Consider the following 19,915-nt stretch of genomic DNA (forward strand, 5'->3'; position numbering starts at 1 on the left):
ACTAGTCTTGAAACCTGACTGATTTGGATCAAGAAGGTCATTCTGAGAGAGATAGCGGGAGAGCTGGCCAAGGACGGCACGTTCAAGAGTTTTGAGTTTGACTTGTCTCAAAGCACTTCATGATGACGGAAGTGAGTGCTATGGGGTGATAGTCATTTAGTTCAGCTACCTTTGCTTTCTTGGGAACAGGAATAATGGTGGCCCTCTTGAAGCATGTGGGAATATCAGACTGGGATAAGGATTGATTGAATATGTCTGTAAACACACCAGCCAGCTGGTCTGCGCATGCTCTGAGGACGCGGCTGGGGGTGCTGTCTGGGCCGGCAGCCTTGCGAGGGTTAACACCTTTAAATGTTTTACTCACATTGGCTGCAGTGAAGGAGAGCCCGCAGGTTTTGGTAGCGGGCCCTGTCAGTGGAACTGTATTGTCCTCAAAGCGAGCAAAGAAGTTGTTTAGTTCGTCTGGGAGCAAGACATCGTGGTCTGCGACGGGGCTGGTTTTTCTTTTGTAATCTGTGATTGACTGTCGACCCTGCCACATATCTCTCGTGTCTGAGCCGTTGAATTGCAACTCTACTTTGTCTCTATACTGACGCTTAGCTTGTTTGATTGCCTTGTGGAGGGAATAGATACACTGTTTGTATTCGGTCATGTTTCCGGTCATCTTGCCCTGATTAAAAGCTGTGGTTCGCTCTTTCAGTTTTGCGCGAATGCTGCCATCAATCCACAGTTTCTGGTTGGGGAATGTTTTAATAGACGCTGTGGGTACCAATGCACTTGCTAATTAACTTGTTCACTGAATCGGGTGCTTCCTGTTTTAGTTTCTGTCTATAGGCTGGGAGCAACAAAATGGAGTCGTGGTCAGATTTTCCAAAAGGAGGGCGGGGAAGGGCCTTATATGCATAGCGGAAGTTAGAATAACAATGATCCAGGGTTTTGCCAGCCCGGGGACACGCATTTGATATGCTGATAAAATTTAGGGAGCCTTGTTTTCAGATTAGCCTTGTTAAAATCCCCAGCTACAATAAATGCAGCCTCAGGATGTGGTTTCCAGTTTACATAGTCAAATGAAGTTATTTCCGGGGCCGTCGATGTTTCTGCTTGGGGGGTATATACACGACAGTGATTATGATCGAAGAAAATTATCTTGGTAGATAATGGGGTCGGCATTTGATTGTAAGGAATTCTAGGTCAGGTGAACAAAAGGACTTGAGTTCCTGTATGTTGTTATGATCACACCATGTCTCGTTAATCATAAGGCATACACCCCCGCCCTTCTTACCAAAGAGATGTTTGTTTCTGTCGGCACGATGCATGAAGAAGCCAGGTGGCTGTACCGACTCGGATAACGTATCCCGAGTGAGCCATGTTTCCGTGAAACAAAGAACGTTACAATCTCTGATGTCTCTCTGGAAGGCAACCTTTGCTCGGATTTCGTCTACCTTGTTGTCAAGAGACTGGACATTGGCGAGTAGTATACTCGGGAGCGGTGCGCGATGTGCCCGTCTACGGAGCCTGACCAGAATACCGCTCTGTCTGCCCCTTCTGCGGTGCCGTGGTTTTGTGTCGCCGGCTGGGATCCGATCCATTGTCCTGGGTGGTGGACCAAACAGTGGATCCGCTTCGGGAAAGTTGTATTCCTGGTCGTAATGTTGCTCTTATATTCAATAATTCCTCCTAGGGTGTCAGGTAGGGTGGAGGTGATATGTAATGTAATAAAACCTAACATTTCCTGGGGTAACAATGTAAGAAATAACAAAAACAATTTTAAAAAAATGTATTATTGCATAGTTTCCAAGGAAATCGAAGTGAGGCGGCCATTTCTGTCAGCGCCGATAAGGCACTAATCAAACAACCTGCCAGTCTTGAAGAGGAGACCTTTTTAGTTCTACAGTTCAAATAAAAAAATCTGAAGAGAAACCTGTATGTTATTTCAGTGGTAACACATCAAGCTTTCTTTCAGTAATGTCAGGTTCTTCTCCTCAGTTAATATACTTAATTTTAAGGAACAGGGAACGTGTGTGTATGTCTTAGTTGTCTTTCCAAAACGTATTTCTCCAGTGTGACAGCTCAACAAAGCCTGCGACTGATTCTCTGCAAAGCCCAGCAGCCTCTATTGCTGTTGCCTGTGTTGACTTAGCTTAGGCTGCCACCCCAGCCACTGCATTCCCAAGATGCTTTGTCTAGCTGTGGCGTTAGACCCGTCTGGGCCTCTCAGTCAGGTGCATCCAACCTCCTGTCTGTCTGATAAAGTAGAATCTCCCCCCTAACGGTTAAGGGAAGGATCTGGGTCAAGGTAATCTGATCCTAGATTTGATTATAGATTTGGACAAGGTGTCATCTCTGTCATGGTAGAGAAAGAAAGACAAACATTGAGAGGGCTTTACCTTTTCCCCTCTCAGGCTCTTGTCTCCTAATTGGCCATTAATACAGCGCTCAGCCTCTCTTCATCGCCCTGCTCCTCGTCTTCATCTCTCGCTCCTGTAATTCTATCATTTGTCTTCGTCCCCGGGGCCCCGTGACCCTCCCAGAACCCACGCTCCCCCTCTTCTTTAACGGCCTGCGAGGGAATTCATCCAATTACAATCAACAGCCCACAATTGGCTGATTAGATCAGCCAGGCTGGGCTCCTGTGTAACAATTTACAAGGGCCGTCTCAAATCGGATTCTCCGGGCACTTCAAAGGCGCTAGACAATACGTTAGGACAGGGCCATGGGCACTACGGGGAGAGCAGGCTGGGCCGGCTGTGGAGCTGGAAATTCAATCTAGAATGCCATAGCTTTGGAGATGTGCAAGCAGCCTGTCACCGTCGCCATGACAACCCGGCCAGAGCCTCAGGACGCCCCCAAGTCATGACCCGGCTGGCTGGATGCATGGATGGTTGATTGTGTGTTTTGTCATGGGTGCCATGAGGGTTAAGACAATCGGACCCACTATAATATGATGTGGTGAGGGATATGAATGGCTTGGACATGTTCCCCTCTCTTTCACTCCCACTTTCATGACATATGGCTGGGTCCCTCGCTCCCTGCTTCCCATTAACCCTGCATCAAATGCCATGGCTCTCAGCAGCTGCTTCTCCCAAGGGGGAGATGGAGGCTTCATATGGGTGTCACTTGGGTGTCACCAATGTCTTCTCTCAACAATAAATAAGGCTTCAGAGGAGCATGTGAGGGTGACTAACACCTCATGTACAAGTTAACTGGAGGGGGAGGTTGTTAGGGGGGAGGGGCACATTCTATATTTGGGAATGTAGAGTTGGGATGTAAAGGTGTGACTCTGAAAATCTTAATTCTGTAGAATATAGCGTGTATAAGTAAAGTTTCTGAAGCAAGTTATGCACATTCTGCGCAAAGAAATGGCAGAGAAGATGGTCACTCACTCTGTGCATTCCCTCTCTCTTGGTTGGGGGGAATCTATAAATAAGTGGATGCGTGTGGGGTGGGTTCAGCCTAATAGCGAGTGGACAGGTGCCCAGGCTCAGGTTTCACTAGTGAAAGAGCAACCCTGCCACTCTCCTGCCCAAGGCTGCCGTCACACACACCACAATGTGTCCTCTATACCCGCTGTACCCATGGGCAGAAAACAGCCAGGTCTTAACAGATTACTTTTAGATTTGTTTCAAACAGAAAATCGCTAATAAATTCCTTTAGCTCCAGTCCTAAAGCTACCCTAACACAGTTAAAGGCCCAGTGGAGTCAAAATTCAGTTTTCCATATCATATTGTACAACAGCTGATGAAACATACTCTAAAAGTGTATATATTTTCATCGGGGTTATTTACTGCTAGTTGCTGGTTGAAAGTACAATCTACGCAGGACCTTCTAATTAGCAGATTTAGATAGGGGGGCTCTCCATGGTGACATCACCATGCGGTAAATTCTAAACCGATCTGCCAATAACAGCTGGTTTTCAGTTTCCCCCTCCCCATTCACAGTCCTAGCAAAATGCTTGCTTAATTATGAAAGTATTTTGCTAAAAAGCTATCTTTGTCATTTTTTACGGAAATCTGTTACAGTAAGCAGGGCCGGATGAATGGCGGCTTACCGGGGCTGAATCCCCTGGACCCAGGCCCGTGGGGCAGCAAGAAATAAATACTTGTTTTTTTTACTGCACCCGCCAACCTCAGGAGGATTCTGGGGGAGACCTGCCTTAATTGGGTCACTGATTAATAAAAACAAAAAATGTAACTGCATAATAAATCAATATGACGGGTCAATTGTGTGAGTCAGGGGCTGGGCCCAAGCCCATAGGAGACCCAAGAGGCAAAAAACAAAGATGTTTTAATATATATACACATTTGAGTGATTCTCTGCTTCTCTATGATTCTAGACAGAAAGCAGAAACACACACGTTTTCTTTATCTGCAACCCATGTGTGGACCAAATAATTGATTCCCATCCAAAATTATATTTTCCCTAACCCGAACCCTAAACCCAAACCGTATCCCCTAACCTTAATTCTAACCCTGATTGTAACCCTAAACCTTAAATAGCATTTTTCCTTGCGGGGACTGTCAAAATTGTAAGGACATCTGGTACCCAAAAGGATAGTTAAACAAAAGCACACACAAACACTATAAATTGGCCTCTAACACACACCTCGCTCTGACTCACCCAGAACTTGACGAGGAAGAAAGCATTAGGCGGCCCCTTCTCAAACAACTCCTTCATCCCTCCCTTCTTCTCAGGGAACTTGTCGTAGATCTGCCGGATGTCCACTGCCTCCAGGTACGGGTCACTGAAGGTGGGGTTGGACTGACCGATGTGCACAAACAGGTGCTTGTTAAACTGCAAAACAAAGGGGAGAGAGAGATGTTGATTACTAGCAAAGCGCTGCTTCAGTTCATGGTCAAGATGCTGTCATGGCCTGAGGAAGGAAGTAACAACTTTAGAAAGAGGCTTGTTGGATGAAAGTGAGATATTTATTTAAAGCTGTATGTCGCACACTTGTACATTGATGAGATCTGAAATGTTGCTTACTGACTTGCAGTGCCCCTATTAACTAAGGCTGCGTTTAAAAAAAAGGCAGCTCAATTCGGATTCTTTTTTCACTAGTTGTCGGTGTCAACGCAGCCTACGTGAGATGATTACGGAGGCTAATCAGGCAGGGCGAGGGGCTACTAAGTGACTACTCACGGTCTCTGGGTCCTGAGGCTGCTCCAGGAAAGCAGAGAACTCTAGCATGCGAAGCTTGGAGCTGGCGATACTGCGTCCCTGCCACGGGGGTGCCCGGCGACATGGACAGGCCCGCCGTGCTCTCATAGCCTGGTGAAGAGGAAGGGTGGAGGCCAGGGGCAACAAAATATACCAAAGGTTTAGAAAATGTTACATTCTGTCTTTCTCTGAGCTTTGTTGGAGCTCTTCATCGGCATCTTGTGTATTTCATCACTTGCAGACCATGACAGCATCTGTCAACACATGGATGTGAGGGAAGCTGGGAAAACCCACCTGTTATGGGGGGCGGGCCGGACGCTTGCATGGCGTAACTCTGCTGGGAAAAGGGCTTAATGCTGGAGAGACGAGACAGGCAGTAGACACATTACACCCTCACCCACACACACACACACCTAATTGACTGACCCTTAAACACACTGGGGGCTCAGCTTCAAAAACTAAAGTGCTTTTTAAATAATATGTTTCTCATATTCAGTTTGGACGGATTGCGATTTCCATTTATTCCATTGCAGTAAACCAATGCCTTTTTACAGACAGGACAGACATAGAGAGTCAGGCACGCACACACAGGGTTTTAACTTACTCTTCAGGACCCCTAGGCTGTCCTGGGAGGCCGCCATGCCAAAACTAAAGAAAAGAAAACATCTTTAATTACACACACTACCTCTCCTTCTATATGTGTCCCTCAGTGTTGCCCAAGGACAGGGTTTGTGTGTCCATGCACATACTCACCCCGCCGGCAGTGGGATACGGCGGCCTGGACAGCCCCTGCAGAGCCATTTTGTTCTGAAAGGCGGTGGCGGAGATGATCTGGGCAGAGGACATGGTGGCCATACTCTGGAGTGCCTTGTCTTTGGCAGCCTGGTCCTGCAGACACACACACACAACAGGCCCCAGGGGTCAGACAAACACACTTTCCACTTTAGTCAGCAACCTGTTTTCCTGGGAACACTTGCCCCACTATGTTAGTTGGGTGGGAAAAGAGAGGCGGAAGGTTGCATCCTCCGGTGCTGGTCTGGGAGGCTGGATGATATTGCAGTCAAGGGCCCTGGAGTCGAAAGTAAAGTTTATAGCCTTGGCAGAGGTCGGGAGGTGTTGACAAGCAGTCTACGTCTTTGCTAGAGGTCAGAGTGGGAGCTGGCCCGGGTATGTCAGAGGGCTAGCGCCATGCTAATGCTAATCAAGCTGGTTCGCAGACAAATGCTAACAGTAAGCAGGAGACATGGTGGCTACCAGAAACGGCAGAGTCATTCCTGTCTGATGTTTATGGTAAAGCGTTATTGTTCTGTGAGCGCGTGTGTGTCCATCATTTTGACTTCAGCAGTTTCCAACTCATCTGGGACTACAAACACTCTCAACCCAACCCTTTAATGAAAGGCCAACCAGCACATTCTTTTCCCCAGAACCGTCCGACACAAGGGCTTAGCCAAAATATGCGGAGTACATCTGCTAATGTTCTCAGTTACAAGAAAGACCTATTTAAAAAGGCCTGTCAAAGGCTTGTGACCAACGCCGTCCAGAGAGACGGAGAGCTGTGTCACCTGGCGTGCGTGTGTACGGGCGCATGCTTGCATGTGTCTGTGGTGAGAAACGTAAAAACGCAAGCGCAGGGGACGGAATGTGTAAGGAAAGTTTTCAACCACCAAACAGGAACACTTCTATTGAAATACTTATGAAATGCCTGGAAGGAACAATGCTTTACAAACATTAATTTATATCCCGACAAATGCATTTGTTCATATTGTGCACAGCAAGCCTCAAGCCAGGGATGCTGGAGCATATTTAAATTGACTGTGGGGACTTGTAGGGATGCATCATCTGTACTGAGCATTGCATAAAACGCTCATACAAATGAAGGGGTTGATATTTAATACAACCCACTCTCTCTCTGTTTCTAATTGGTTTTGTCTCTCCATATTGTTTTCACTGAAATGTAGGAATGGGAATCCATTAGAAATTACCTATCGGATATCAACGCCATGGTATATTTAGTTATTTAGTCATGGAATCAAGCCTCAAAATGAGAAGAGAATAACATGGGTTAAGGTACAATGAAGACCATAGGAAGCGTTCCTGCTGATCTCAGCTCTGTGGCTTTAAAGGAACAACATCACGGCTACAGCCAAGCACCCCCACAGCCCTCCATATTAACTTCACACGTTAAAAACATCAGCATGCTATGCCAAATGACCTGCATAGCTAGTGCTGTAGCAGACAGAATTGGAATGGGTAGAATGGTAGACATTCCCATTGAAAGCAAGGTCCCGACAAATGGTATGTGGACCGAGATACATTGGTGAGGAGGATTGGAATTTGAATGTCTTGTGTTCTAAACGCAATCGTGAAAGGTTGAATTGCGCCTCCATATTGGCAGATCCTGCAGAATTTAGACCCTGTGATTGGTTTGTCTACCCATTCCATTGCTGTATTGAGCAAACCTATGATGCAACGCAACAGTTGAAGATCCAAAAAACGAGGAAGACTCACGTAGCGTACCTTCAGCTTCACCTGGATCTCCCGGGCCTTCCGTCGCGCTAGCACCTGGATGTGACTGGACACCTGGAGGAGAAGGACGGAGATCGGGTCTTTGGTAGATGTGTCTATTTCCATGTTGACGCCAAAAGGTGCGACAAAACAATAATATAATATAATATATATATGCCATTTAGCAGACGCTTTTATCCAAAGCGACTTACAGTCATGTGTGCATACATTCTACGTATGGGTGGTCCCGGGATCGAACCCACTACCCTGGCGTTATAAGCGCCATGCTCTACCAACTGAGCTACAGAAGGATGTGCATGTGACAATGGCCACATGCACATACAGAAATAGTTTGTCGAGATCGGTGTGGAAGATCTTGACAGGCCTGCACAGAGCCCTGACCTAATCCCCATCGAGCACCTTCGGGATGAATTGGAACGCAGACTGCGAGACAGGCCTAATCGCCCAAGATCAGTGCCCGACCTCACAAATGCTGTTGTGGCGAAATGGAAGTAAGTCCCCGCAGCAATGTTCCAACATCTAGTGGAAAACCTTCCCAGAAGAGTTGAGGCTGTTGTAGCAGCAAAGGGGGGGGCAACTCCATATTAATGCCCATGATTTTAAGATGTTCGACAAGCAGGTGTCCACATACATTGCTAGACACTTCAACTCATTGTTAACCCCAACCCCTCTCCCTCTTTACCCCCATCCCATAAGATGTCAGAGATGACCCCCCTCCCCCTCCATGTAACGCATCATCAGCCAGTGCCAACCTGTCAGTCAGTCACTCACTCCATATCAAATTCCATGTTCCAGATAGGGCTCCAAATCCCGGCCTCATCCAGCCCTCTACAGCGTCCTCTCTGCTGCAAAGATCCTGTACTTCTTGCTCTCCTAACAAGGTTGGGCTATGCGCTACGTGAGTAAGTGAAGAAACACACCGTCATCTGATCCTATAGCATCTGTGCATTGGGCCCCGGCCCACTAAAAATCACACAGCAGTGGCCCATTTCAGCATGAGAAGGGGGCTAGGGCTCGGGGACTGTGCAGGAGCGAAGGCAGCATCACTTCCCCGTCATAGCTGTTCTATGGCTTTCTCTGTGTCTTGGTTTTTGCCTCTGATTGGAGTAGACCGCTAGGACAGACATGGGGTGGGGGTGTGTTGTGTACGGGGTGCACAGGGCTCGGAACACAGAGCAGGAGTGGATTGGTGCTACGTGAAACTCACCTGCTTTCTTGTCCGTGTCTTCCCTGTGCGTAGCTTGATGTACCGTGCTATCAGCTCGTTCCGTCCTGTAAAAGTCAGACAATATACATTTCTTTTTTTAAATGGCATGAAGAATATTAAAATAATCCAATATAAAAAGGTGATATTTGTAGATTTGTTTAGATACAAAGCTTGATTTTGGTTTCATAGTGTCATATCACATCATCCAACGGTGTTCATCCTAGTTGAATACAGTTAAATACAACAAGCTGGGTACCAGTTGATATGGGATGATAAGGTACTGTAGACGATGAGGATGTTTTAAACCGTCAGGAATTAAAATGTTTACTGAAGCTAACTCATCCACAGCAAGCTGGACGTGCCTGGCTGGGCAAATTAGGTGCCTGGCTGGGCTGCAGAGGTGAGAGGGGTGTGCTCGTGTGTATTCAGTAAAAGTGTAATTTTGTTTAAGGCCAAGAGTGTGTGTGTGCTTGCCCTGGTCCATGTGCCCTGTGGGGCTATGCTGCTGACAGACAGGTCACAGCGGCTGAGCAGGTGAAGAGGTACAGCAGCCACGCTCAGAACAGACACGCCACGGCCACACTGGAGCGCGATGAAGGAGGCCTGGAGAGGCTGCTCGGCAGCTGGTGTGTCAATGTTTATGGAATATGCCTTTACGCCTGCAGTAAATCTTGGGCTTGTTTCACCATCAAGAGCGAGGGACTTGTGACCTCATGAGACCTCTTCTTTGCCCTGCACATACATGCACATTTATGGCACGCACAGACACCCACAACGTACACGCACACACTTTAACACACTCAGCCAGACACCCAGCTGTAGAAGGGTCGAGTTTGTGCCACCTCTTAAACACTGTCATTTTTCGTTCTCACACCACATCTCCATGTGAATTAACAGAGATCAGTCACACATCGCAACCTGGAACAACCAGCATAAGACTTTCCTCACATAGTGATGCTTGGGTCAGAAAACCCTGCCCTACGCCGCTGACCAATCAGAACGCCCGGTCGGGTTGAGAAAAGGCAACCCGAACCCTAAGGAGCCCAGAAACGCTGGCAGGCAATAAAAGTGATCAGATTCAGCTTGCGTCCCAAAATGGCACCCTTTATTCCCTATATAGTGCACCACTTTTGACAAGCCCTGGTCAACAGTAGTGCACTATGTAGGCAATCGGATGCCATTAGGGACTCAGCCTCCGAGTGGAATGCAAACCACTGTTTCTCCAGCCCTCATCTGAGACACACTGGTGGGGATAAGGTTCAAGCAGACGGCGTTTGTAAGGACATTACTTTCCACTAATCAAACTCTAAAAAGATTCAAGTTTAATAGGGGACTAGTTCACCGCCTTCTGAAAGTAGCAGCTGTATGTATGCACATCCTACCATTTCAGTGTTCAATTGCTATATTGTAATTACTTTGCCACCATGGCCTATTTATTGCCTTTACCCCTCTTATCCTACCTCATTTGCACACGCTGTATATAGATGCAAATGAGAACTTGTTCTCAGCTAGCCTAACTGGTTAAATAAAGGTGAAATATAAAAAATCAGAGGGTATTGCGGTCAATTTTGGCAGTGATGGTTTTCTGTGAAGTAGTGACATGTTCACAAAGGAGGAATATTAAGGAGGGTGACGCTAACCTCTTTACGCAAGCACACACACACACACACACACAGAGAACAGTAGGGCTCCCTTTGTGTCAGGTTTTTGTGGATTTAAACCCTTCGCTCAGTCTCCGTCTGCCTCCACACAAGGCCCAGTCACGGCACTCATTCACCCTCAATCTTATTTGAATTTCTGTGCTGGAATTGCTCAAGCGTTCAGTGTTTATATATCGGAAGGTGCACTCGCGCGCCAATCGTTTAAGCACCTGAATACATATTTCTTTAATCCCTTTGGATGAACAACGTGTTCCACATTTCTTGTGCCCTTTTTGCAGATGCTGACTGAAGGCGAATACTTTTTGGTGAGGTCACTGAGGTAACTTCTGGATTCCGTAGAGATGCTTAGTCAGGCGACGGACTACAAGGTGGAAGGGTGAAGGCAGAGAGCGCTCTTGTTTCATTACCTCAAATGAACAAGGCAACTTTAATATAAATCCCCATGATTCTGTTGCAATTTACTCTAGATGCCACCAGTAGTTAATCATTTAGAAAGCACGTTGTTAGGAAAAGTACATGTAGGTGTCACATGTGACTGGGGGGGGGTCATCTAGTTTATAGATTTCTAGGTTGGTGGTTTGTGTGGTTCCCAATTACATTTACATTTAAGTCATTTAGCAGACGCTCTTATCCAGAGCGACTTACAAATTGGTGCATACACCTTATGACATCCAGTGGAACAGCCACTTGCATCTAAATCTTTTTTTTTGGGGGGGGGGAAGGGGGGTGAGAAGGATTACTTACCCTTACTTACCCTATCCTAGGTATTCCTTGAAGAGGTGGGGTTTCAGGTGTCTCCGGAAGGTGGTGATTGACTCCGCTGTCCTGGCGTCGTGAGGGAGTTTGTTCCACCATTGGGGGGCCAGAGCAGCGAACAGTTTTGACTGGGCTGAGCGGGAACTGTACAATTAGAGGCAGCTGGTAATCGTTGCACGGAGCTGGCGGTCGAGCGGAGAGTGCCAGAGCCTGTTTGGGAATCGGAGGAGGAATTTGATGAATGATTCCAGAGAGAGGTGGTAGAGATGAGAATGCTGCCGTACAGGCGTGCTGAAGAGCGTGACACCAGTTCGGTGCCATCTGAACCGGTGTCACGCATCTGGCCTCCGGTGCGCCTTCCCAGTCCGGTACGTCCTGTGTCAGCTTCCCGCACTCACCCTGAAGTGCGTGTCACCAGTCAGGTGCCACCTGTGACGGCTCCACGCATCAGGCCTCTAGTGCGCCTCCCCAGTCCGGTACGTCCGGTGCCTGCTCCACGCACTTGCCCTGAAGTGGTCTGGTTACACGCACTTCACCTGTACCGGCTTCACGCACTAGGTCTCCAGTGCGCATTCACAGTCCGGAACCTCCCGCGACTGTCCGCGGTCCGGAACCTCCCGCGACTGTCCGCGGTCCGGAACCTCCCGCGACTGTCCGCGGTCCGGAACCTCCCGCGACTGTCCGCGGTCCGGAACCTCCCGCGACTGTCCGCGGTCCGGAGCTTCCAGTCCTGTTCCAGGGCGGGAGTCTTCCTCTGCGCCAATGTCCAGTCCAGGCACGGCTACTAGTCACCCACCCTCCCCATTTGGTTTCAGGTTTTGCGGCCAGAGTCCGCACCTTTGGGGGGGGATGGGTTACTGTCCCGCCCTGACCATAGAGAGCCCTCGGTTCTCTATGGTGTTTAGGTCAGAGCGTGAATGGGGGGGGGGTTTATCTAGTTGATACATTTCTAGGTTGGTGGCTTGTGTGGTTCCCAATTAGAGGCAGCTGGTTATCGTTGCCTCTAATTGAGGGTCATATTTAGGTAGGCTTTTTCCCCACCTGCATTTGTGGGACAGTTTTGCGTTAGTGCATGTGCACCATGTAGCCACGTTTAGTCGTTTCGTTTATTGATTTGTTTTTTCTTTAAGTTTCACTTTGCAATAAATATGTGGAACTCAACATCCGCTGCGCCTTGGTCCCGTTCTTACGACAACCGTGACCGTAGGCTACTTAAAAAGTAGCAAAAAGGTGAGTGCAGTGTACTTCACATGTACTTGAGGAAACCACTACATTATGTTCCATCTTCATCTAACTTTGTAAGTGTTGTGTTACACAAAACCTCCTGAAAATATATATATATTTTTTAAATTTTTTTGTAATCTTAACTATTGATCTCTTCCATTCACTGACAGTGGAATCTTGATTTTCAGCATCGTGCTTATAAAACAATTTTAGCCATGACTCAGGATTATGCTTACATACTGTCACAGTCTGCACACACACAGCATCCTCCCAGTCCATTCAAAATTAGCATACTGTATTTGTGACCATTACACCAAGTCATTAATGAGCTGTTAAGAGGCTGGTCTTTAGGTGTTTATATCAGATGTCCCTGCCACTCCTTCAAATGGACGGGTGGAATGATTAAAAAAAATATCAGGCAAGTGTGAGATCACAGATCAGAGGAGTCGTCGGTCAGTCACACAATGATGTCATCGTGTGACCGTGTCCACTGGGAGCGGTCCAGAGAGGTTGACGGACAGAGACAGAACCTGACCCCAGTCAATTCCTTAACCACTGGTCCAAGGCCAGTTTGAAATGTGTAGCTCGCTCTCATTGTTTAAGGATAAATAGTCAGGGACTGGGATCAGGTCAAAGGACCCAGTGTTAGTTCTCAAGAGCAGTCAGTGACCGACCACAACAACAATATTCTACTCGTCCGACTCTGGGACCATCTGTGAGAGTTGGTCTCCCCCTCGCCCTACCGCCCCCCTTCCAGTTCTGTTTGTTGGGGTCAGAGGGGGTTAGCGGTGGTTGCAGACTGTGCCACGCGAAGGTGTAGCCCTCTCCTCCCAGTCATACATATGCTTCCTCTCAAAAGGATGGGTTCCTCTCTGACCCTAAACAGCCTACCCTACCCTCTGACCTCTATCCTCCCGAGCGTTCCTCACATACCAACACACTGCCTGCTGCAGCACCAGCCCTGCATCTGTTCTCTCTGCTACTGCCGGCCGCAGGGAGGCTTACTGGGTTGGGTGTGTATACGCACGCACACCCTTTAACCCTTTTGCTAAAACATTCACACCCTCATGACCCTGCCTAGAAGGACAGCGACTCACACCTTAGCACATAGCCCCCCGCTCCAGACAACAACACAGGACTCAGCTTCTTACATCTACTCTCTATTCTGAAGTGGCAATCGATGGGCACGATAGGAGGAGGCCAAATATGCCAGCCAGGGAGAGCGCACACACACAGCGAGCCCCTCTCTGAACACACATCTTCCAGCCGTAAGGCTTCCGCCAGCACACGTGCCTCTGTATGCGAGAAAAAAATTAAAAATAATAACAATATTAATAATCACATTTAGGCCGCAGGAATGTGTTGTCAGGGTACAATTTCCCCTCCGATAGGATAGTGAGCCGAGCAGCGTGGAGACTCCTGGCGAACAGGCCCGTCTCTAAAGCCACTCTGCTTTTTCACCCCTCTCTCAGGGACACTGTCTGATACAGTGTCGTCCCTACAAAGACTTAAGAGATTTAAAAAAGGTACGTCCACATAGAACTGAGATTCATTCGGAGGCATTACCATGGTAACAGCAGTAGCTGACTTTTTACCGTCAGTTTCATTTGAATTAAGTGAATCCTGGCCATACAGTATGTATATCTACACCGGTTGCATAATATTCTCCCCATCGCCTCTCGTGTGAATAGGTCCCAAAAGTAATCACTGATTTTCCACCATTGGATAGGTGCAAGCAAGGGCAAGGGATTTCATTACATAGCTTTTATTTTTCTATACAGTCATGTTTGATCTTGGATTACGCTTATGGGAGCGAGCGCTCGATCAGGGCCCTATAATGAGATGCATGTCGGAGCCAAGCAGACAGCCATGTCTGAATTCCAGCGGCACCTTAGCAGAAAGGCAGTACTGGTTCCTCACAGTCGCTGAGGGGATCCTATCCCAGGTGAGAGTGAAGGTCAAGACAGGGGCTAGGGTTACAGCCAGGGTCCAGTTCAGACTCCGGACCATCCCATGTGAGGGCTGTCCCCTCCAGCACCACACACCCCACCACCCAGCAACCCACTGACCTGGCCATACTCTCTCTGGAGACAGTGACCCCCCCACTGCCCTAGTACACACTGTGGAGACTCAGCAAATGATATGATGACCGTACAGAGAACTCAGTCCTCTCAGCTGCAAAGACTAAAAAACATAACACACAAGCACTTTCTCAAAAGGCTACTGGCCACACACAGCCTTCGGTCAGTGAATCTCTCACTTGACTGGGGAAGTTGGGACCTAGGTGAGGAGGAGAACAATCTCTTTCCATTGGGCCTTTCCTCTACATCATGTACTTTATTAACAAGGGTTGAGCTGACAGGAGAAACTGCTGCCCTCTGCTTGCAGGGCACTTTGACATTGTACACAAGACAGACAAACATGTCAACATGTTTATCGGCAATGAAGATCACGGAAAACAGATGATCCCCATAGGTGTCAGAGGGAGAGCAGCTGTGAAAGACTGAACAAAATATGATCATGTCAGTTATTTCTGCATTAGGCATAAGACGAGACACATTTTTTTTAGATTATGTAAATAATAAAAAGGGATTACAAGAAGAGTTATGGCTGATAATCCAATCACTGTGAATAAACAGCCAACATAATCACATTTCCAACGTCATTTTCCTCTCCATATACGGCCTATATGGGTATCCTATACCTCGGGACAAAGCACTTATCCAACAGTCCCTCCCTCCTCCCTTAACACACATAATTTGTCACCCAGGCTCTGAAAAGACAGTCTACCCGGTGGATCCCCCATTACTTTACACACCGGCCGTAAGTCCAGTGGGGCCTAGCACAACAGGGACCCATGGAAGATAGGAAATGTTTTCATTGGCAATGCATGTCGAATGACTGACTGCCGCACAAAAAAAACCCACAAAAGAGCTACTAACTTGAATGTGTAATCGGCACGACGGCCAGCACTATGCAGGCTATTACTAGAACAATGCCATTAATGCATGAGGAAATATATTCTCCGATATAAGAATTTACAAAGGATTGAAGAGGATACACACACCATATAATTAACGGTTTGCCATCTTAGTATGGCATTGTTGCCTCTGAAATGAACCTGTCTGTGTTGTAGAGAGGAAATCCAACACTCTAAATTCCTGATTTCTAGGAACCTTGTAAATGTAACATCTTAAAATAGACATTTTCATAGGTTTTCCTCTCACTTAATGTAGCCTAACAATTAGCTCATGTCAAAACCTCAACATGAGAATGAGAGTCACATAGCTTTAGGTTGAGTTGTAGCAAAGTGTCAAAAGGGCTGTCGGTGACCCTGACAGAGCTGGAGGGGGGCTTTAGCTGTTTAGGGGCTGATGGGGTGGAGGGGGGCTACGAGCTTAGTTTTGTCCTTTTTCTCATGTTGTAAATTTGGGCTGGCCGCGAGGCTGGGGTGAACTTTGGGAGCAGCTGGAGGTTAGCTGAAAGGCAGCCAGACTCACTGACAGACTGATGGACAGACCCGGAGGGGGGACTCTGGCAGGGCCTACAGTGTATGTGTGTTTGTGTGCGCGCGATGTGGATGGGGGATAGAGTGCATGAGAGGCTGGTAAATCACATAAATAGCAGGGAACAGAGGGAGGCATAAAGACACCAGGGACAGGTGCAGAGCACCCCACAAGACACCGCCACTACCTTGGTGTTTATTTGTTCCCCCCTCCAGGCACTCAAAGGGTAAACGTCTATTCTGGTATAGGGTTACAGCGGCACTGCCTTGAACTCCGGCTCGAAACGCATACCATTCTTAACGGGCCATCGTACTCCCTGGTGCACATCACCCGCCCCTGACCCCCATGGGGAGGAAGAGGTACCTCAGCACCCACCCCCCCACCCTCCCAGCCCTCAACACCCTTCCCCTCTTTTTCCCCCCTATACACAGAATGTGACACCTGCCCCCGCTCCTCCACCCCCATTATTGCAAGCTTTATAAGGGTTTAGAGTTGATCAGGGGACGGCTATGACCTCACTGGACCTAGCTAGCCTAGCGTGTGGCTAATGGCTAATTGCTAGAGGAGCTGGCGCAGTGACAGAAGCCATGGCAGACCGCATATGATAAGCACACAATCACCCATTCTGTTTGGGCCCCTCGATTTTCCACCACCGGGGTCCGGATTAGCTATCAAACAGTCAAGCAGACGTCTTATCAGCTAGCCATATGTTATCAGACCTCTATCAGCAAGACAGTTTGACCTATAGTCACTGTATGACAATCTGAAGGGTCTATGAGCACTCTATACTATTAGCATTCTATGGTAGACAATACAATCCTTTGTTTACAAAACTTAAATATTTGACCTCATTACTACATACAGAGTGCACAAAACATTAGGAACACCTTCCTAATATTGAGTTGCACCCCCTTTTGCCCTCAGAACAGCCTCAATTTGTCAAAAGCGTCCCTCAGGGACATCAATAAGGGACCATGGCTTTCACCTGGTCAGTCGGTTATGGAAAGAGCAGGTGTTCCACACTCAGTGTACAACGTCTCAATTTTTGCTCTTCACTTTTCATTGGACTACAACACTTAAAAGCCAATGACATAACATAGGTAGGAAGGCCAATGAAGTAACGCTATACAGTATACTGTACCTGTGACTGATAATGAGGTATGGCCAAACCAATTCCTCGCTACATAGTTACTGAATTAAATACTGGAAAAATACAGGAATGTCAGGGAGGGGGAGAGTTAAGCAGATCCTGTGAAGTATCAATCAATCAGAATTTGAGCAGAAACATTGGAGAGGAGAGTGGCACACATCAAATTGTGCTACTCAGCCATGTGGATGGAGGAAAATTGTATTTTTGGCGTTTTATTAGGATCCCCATTAGCTGCTGTGAAATCAGCAGCTACTCTTCCTGGGGTCCACACAAAACATGAAATAATACAGAACATGAATAGACAGGAACAGCGAGGACAGAACTACATTAAAAACAGGGACAGCTGTGTGAAGACAGGGACAGCTGTGTGAAGACAGGGACAGCTGTGTGAAGACAGGGACAGCTGTGTGAAGACAGGGACAGCTCTGAAACATGAAGACGGTGTGTATTTGTACATAAAGGTTGCACAAATATGTGAGGGACAGCGCTACGTACAAATATCACCAGAAAAAAAAGTCAATATCTTGCACATCAAGGGACAGCGCCTGAGAACATGTCCATATAAGAGCGAGGAGACGGCAGAGCCATCACATAACACCGGGGAATAGACAGAAAAGGGTGGGGCGTACCGTACATCTTTCCTTCATCGGAGAGGATGATCTTCCTGCGTCCGCAGGGCGGGTAGATGGCCAGGGCCTCCTGGAAGCTCTGCTCGATGTCGGGGCTCCACACGCCCTCCGCATCGTTCTCCAGAGGCTTGTCCAGAGGCTCGTTCAGCTCCTCACTGGTGCCCCCAGGGGAGGGGGCCGGCACCCACTCCGCAGACGTGGTGGGGGGCCGGGAGGACCACAGGACCGGGCTGGGAGGAGCAGGGGGTAGAGGGTGCGTTCCAGGGGCCAAGGACAAGATAGGACAGGGTGATCCTGAGGAAGCAACAGACAATATTTAGGTAAGGAGAGGTTGAGTCAAGGAGTGCTGGCTTGGAGGATGTTAGAACAAGAACATAGGAAAGCAATACCCATTGTAAAATAAATGAAGCACCATATTATGCGCTTGTCAGGATAACAAGGATCGGTTTCAAATACTGATTATGCTGCTAAGCATTCGGTACTTTGAAATGTCTTGGGTTCCATAGTACTGGTCTGTGACTATTCAACATCTTGCCAGATCTCCCTCAAGAAGTTCAAACATCAAGAAATGAAGATAAAACAACAATATTCCGGTCCATTGACGTCCGCCCAAGGAGGCGCTCCACCTAGAAAAGTGATAGTTACGTCACAATGAAGAGCGGTGTGCGTGCGTAGGCTATAAGATCTTGGGACCAAATCACTGGGGAGTCGCTAATCCTATGTGGAAAAAGCACCTCGGAGCAGAAAGTAATTATGGAGCCATGAAAACAAACAGCATGGCACCTAGAGACAGAGGGTGGAGGAGTCACTAAGCCAACAGACCGGGAAACACATTCGACTGAGATCCCCACCACACCGCCATTGGTAGAGAAAGACTTTGACAGACACATCAAGGAGATCATGTTAGGGTTGTTATACTTTAACACTCAAGCTGGATGTACAGTATCGATCACATGACTAAGGTGGGCCGGGAGTTTTTGCTGACCATGTGACCGTAATATATCATTAGGTTTCTCAGTAATGCATAATTAGGGCCTGGAGTTTTTCCTGCTCGGGTCACTGGGTGAGGCCTGTCTCAATCATTGTTTGTTTTCCTCTGGAGGCAAATCTGGGCTGCCAATTAAGGCTATTGACATGGTTAGTCATTATGTGTGATTTGCCTGGTTGTATATCTGGGCTGCCTGGCAGTGTGCTGAACTGTGTGTTTGGGGGGGGTAAAGAGTGGGACAGGAGGGAAGGGGTGGTCCTGATGAGTCACAGGGTGTCACGTCTGAGTGAGGAACAATCTCTTCCTCTGAGCCTCCCAACGTTCCTATGGGCTTCCTGTAAATGAGCTGGCCAGTTAACCCTGCTCATACACCTAACAACACTGAGAAACAATGAGGAGGGCAAACGTACACTGTACAGACCCTTTCTTTGCTCTGGTGGTAAATCTTAGTAACTTTTTAAATGAGGGGTCTATGGTGAAATGGTCATTGCTGTGCTCAAAGAGAGTACATTTATTTATTTTGCTCACAGAGTAACCTGGAGTGCAGGGCAACTGTAATTAAAATGTTATAGTGCAACACTGATGAAGAAAGAGAAAGTTTAGTGTAGAGAGCTGTGGGGCATAAACCATTAATGCTGGTTAGGTTCCTCAGCCAAAGTGTCCAACAGGGTTAATTGGCGTAAGCCCCTAAAAATCAGGTGTCCCCTTCCAGTCCTCCATTTCGGCCCCTCTCCCCTGGGCCCACTCAATGGGATAATCTCCCAGCTGATGCTGCACTCAGGGGGCACAGATCTCCCCCCCCCCCACACACACACAAAGCAGGTGTGTACCTCACAGAAATGCACACACAAAAGTATGGAACAAATCCGATATGCACTCGTAAAGACGCACACTCAAACACACCCTGACACTTTCACTTCAGACACCAGAAATACACAGGACGACACCACACACACACCTAGACAAACTATGCAGCGTTGCCCACTCCCCCGCCACCCTTTGACCCCCAGTCATAAGAGGGAACAGCTGCATCAGTTACGACTTGCCCCTGGCACAGTGCTCACTGCCTACTCAGTGTGTTGTGGGGTGGGTAGGACTGCAAGGGGCGTCA

General features: G+C 47.8%; 1 protein-coding gene across 1 annotated transcript in view; it reads right to left on the reverse strand.

Moving 5' to 3' along the window:
- Positions 1–18,678, reverse strand: part of LOC118396226 (transcriptional enhancer factor TEF-3-like) — a 33,757-nt gene extending 15,079 nt beyond the window's left edge. Inside the window, 10 exon segments of the mRNA XM_035790321.2 lie at positions 4,618–4,791; positions 5,140–5,233; positions 5,235–5,268; positions 5,452–5,513; positions 5,762–5,805; positions 5,911–6,045; positions 7,666–7,737; positions 8,891–8,955; positions 17,817–18,110; positions 18,639–18,678. Coding sequence (XP_035646214.2) covers positions 4,618–4,791; positions 5,140–5,233; positions 5,235–5,268; positions 5,452–5,513; positions 5,762–5,805; positions 5,911–6,045; positions 7,666–7,737; positions 8,891–8,955; positions 17,817–18,110; positions 18,639–18,678 — 1,014 coding nt within the window.
- Positions 18,679–19,915: the final 1,237 nt, after the last annotated feature.

Source organism: Oncorhynchus keta, chromosome 17, assembly GCF_023373465.1.
Source record: "Oncorhynchus keta strain PuntledgeMale-10-30-2019 chromosome 17, Oket_V2, whole genome shotgun sequence".
Taxonomy (NCBI): Eukaryota; Metazoa; Chordata; class Actinopteri; order Salmoniformes; family Salmonidae; genus Oncorhynchus; species Oncorhynchus keta.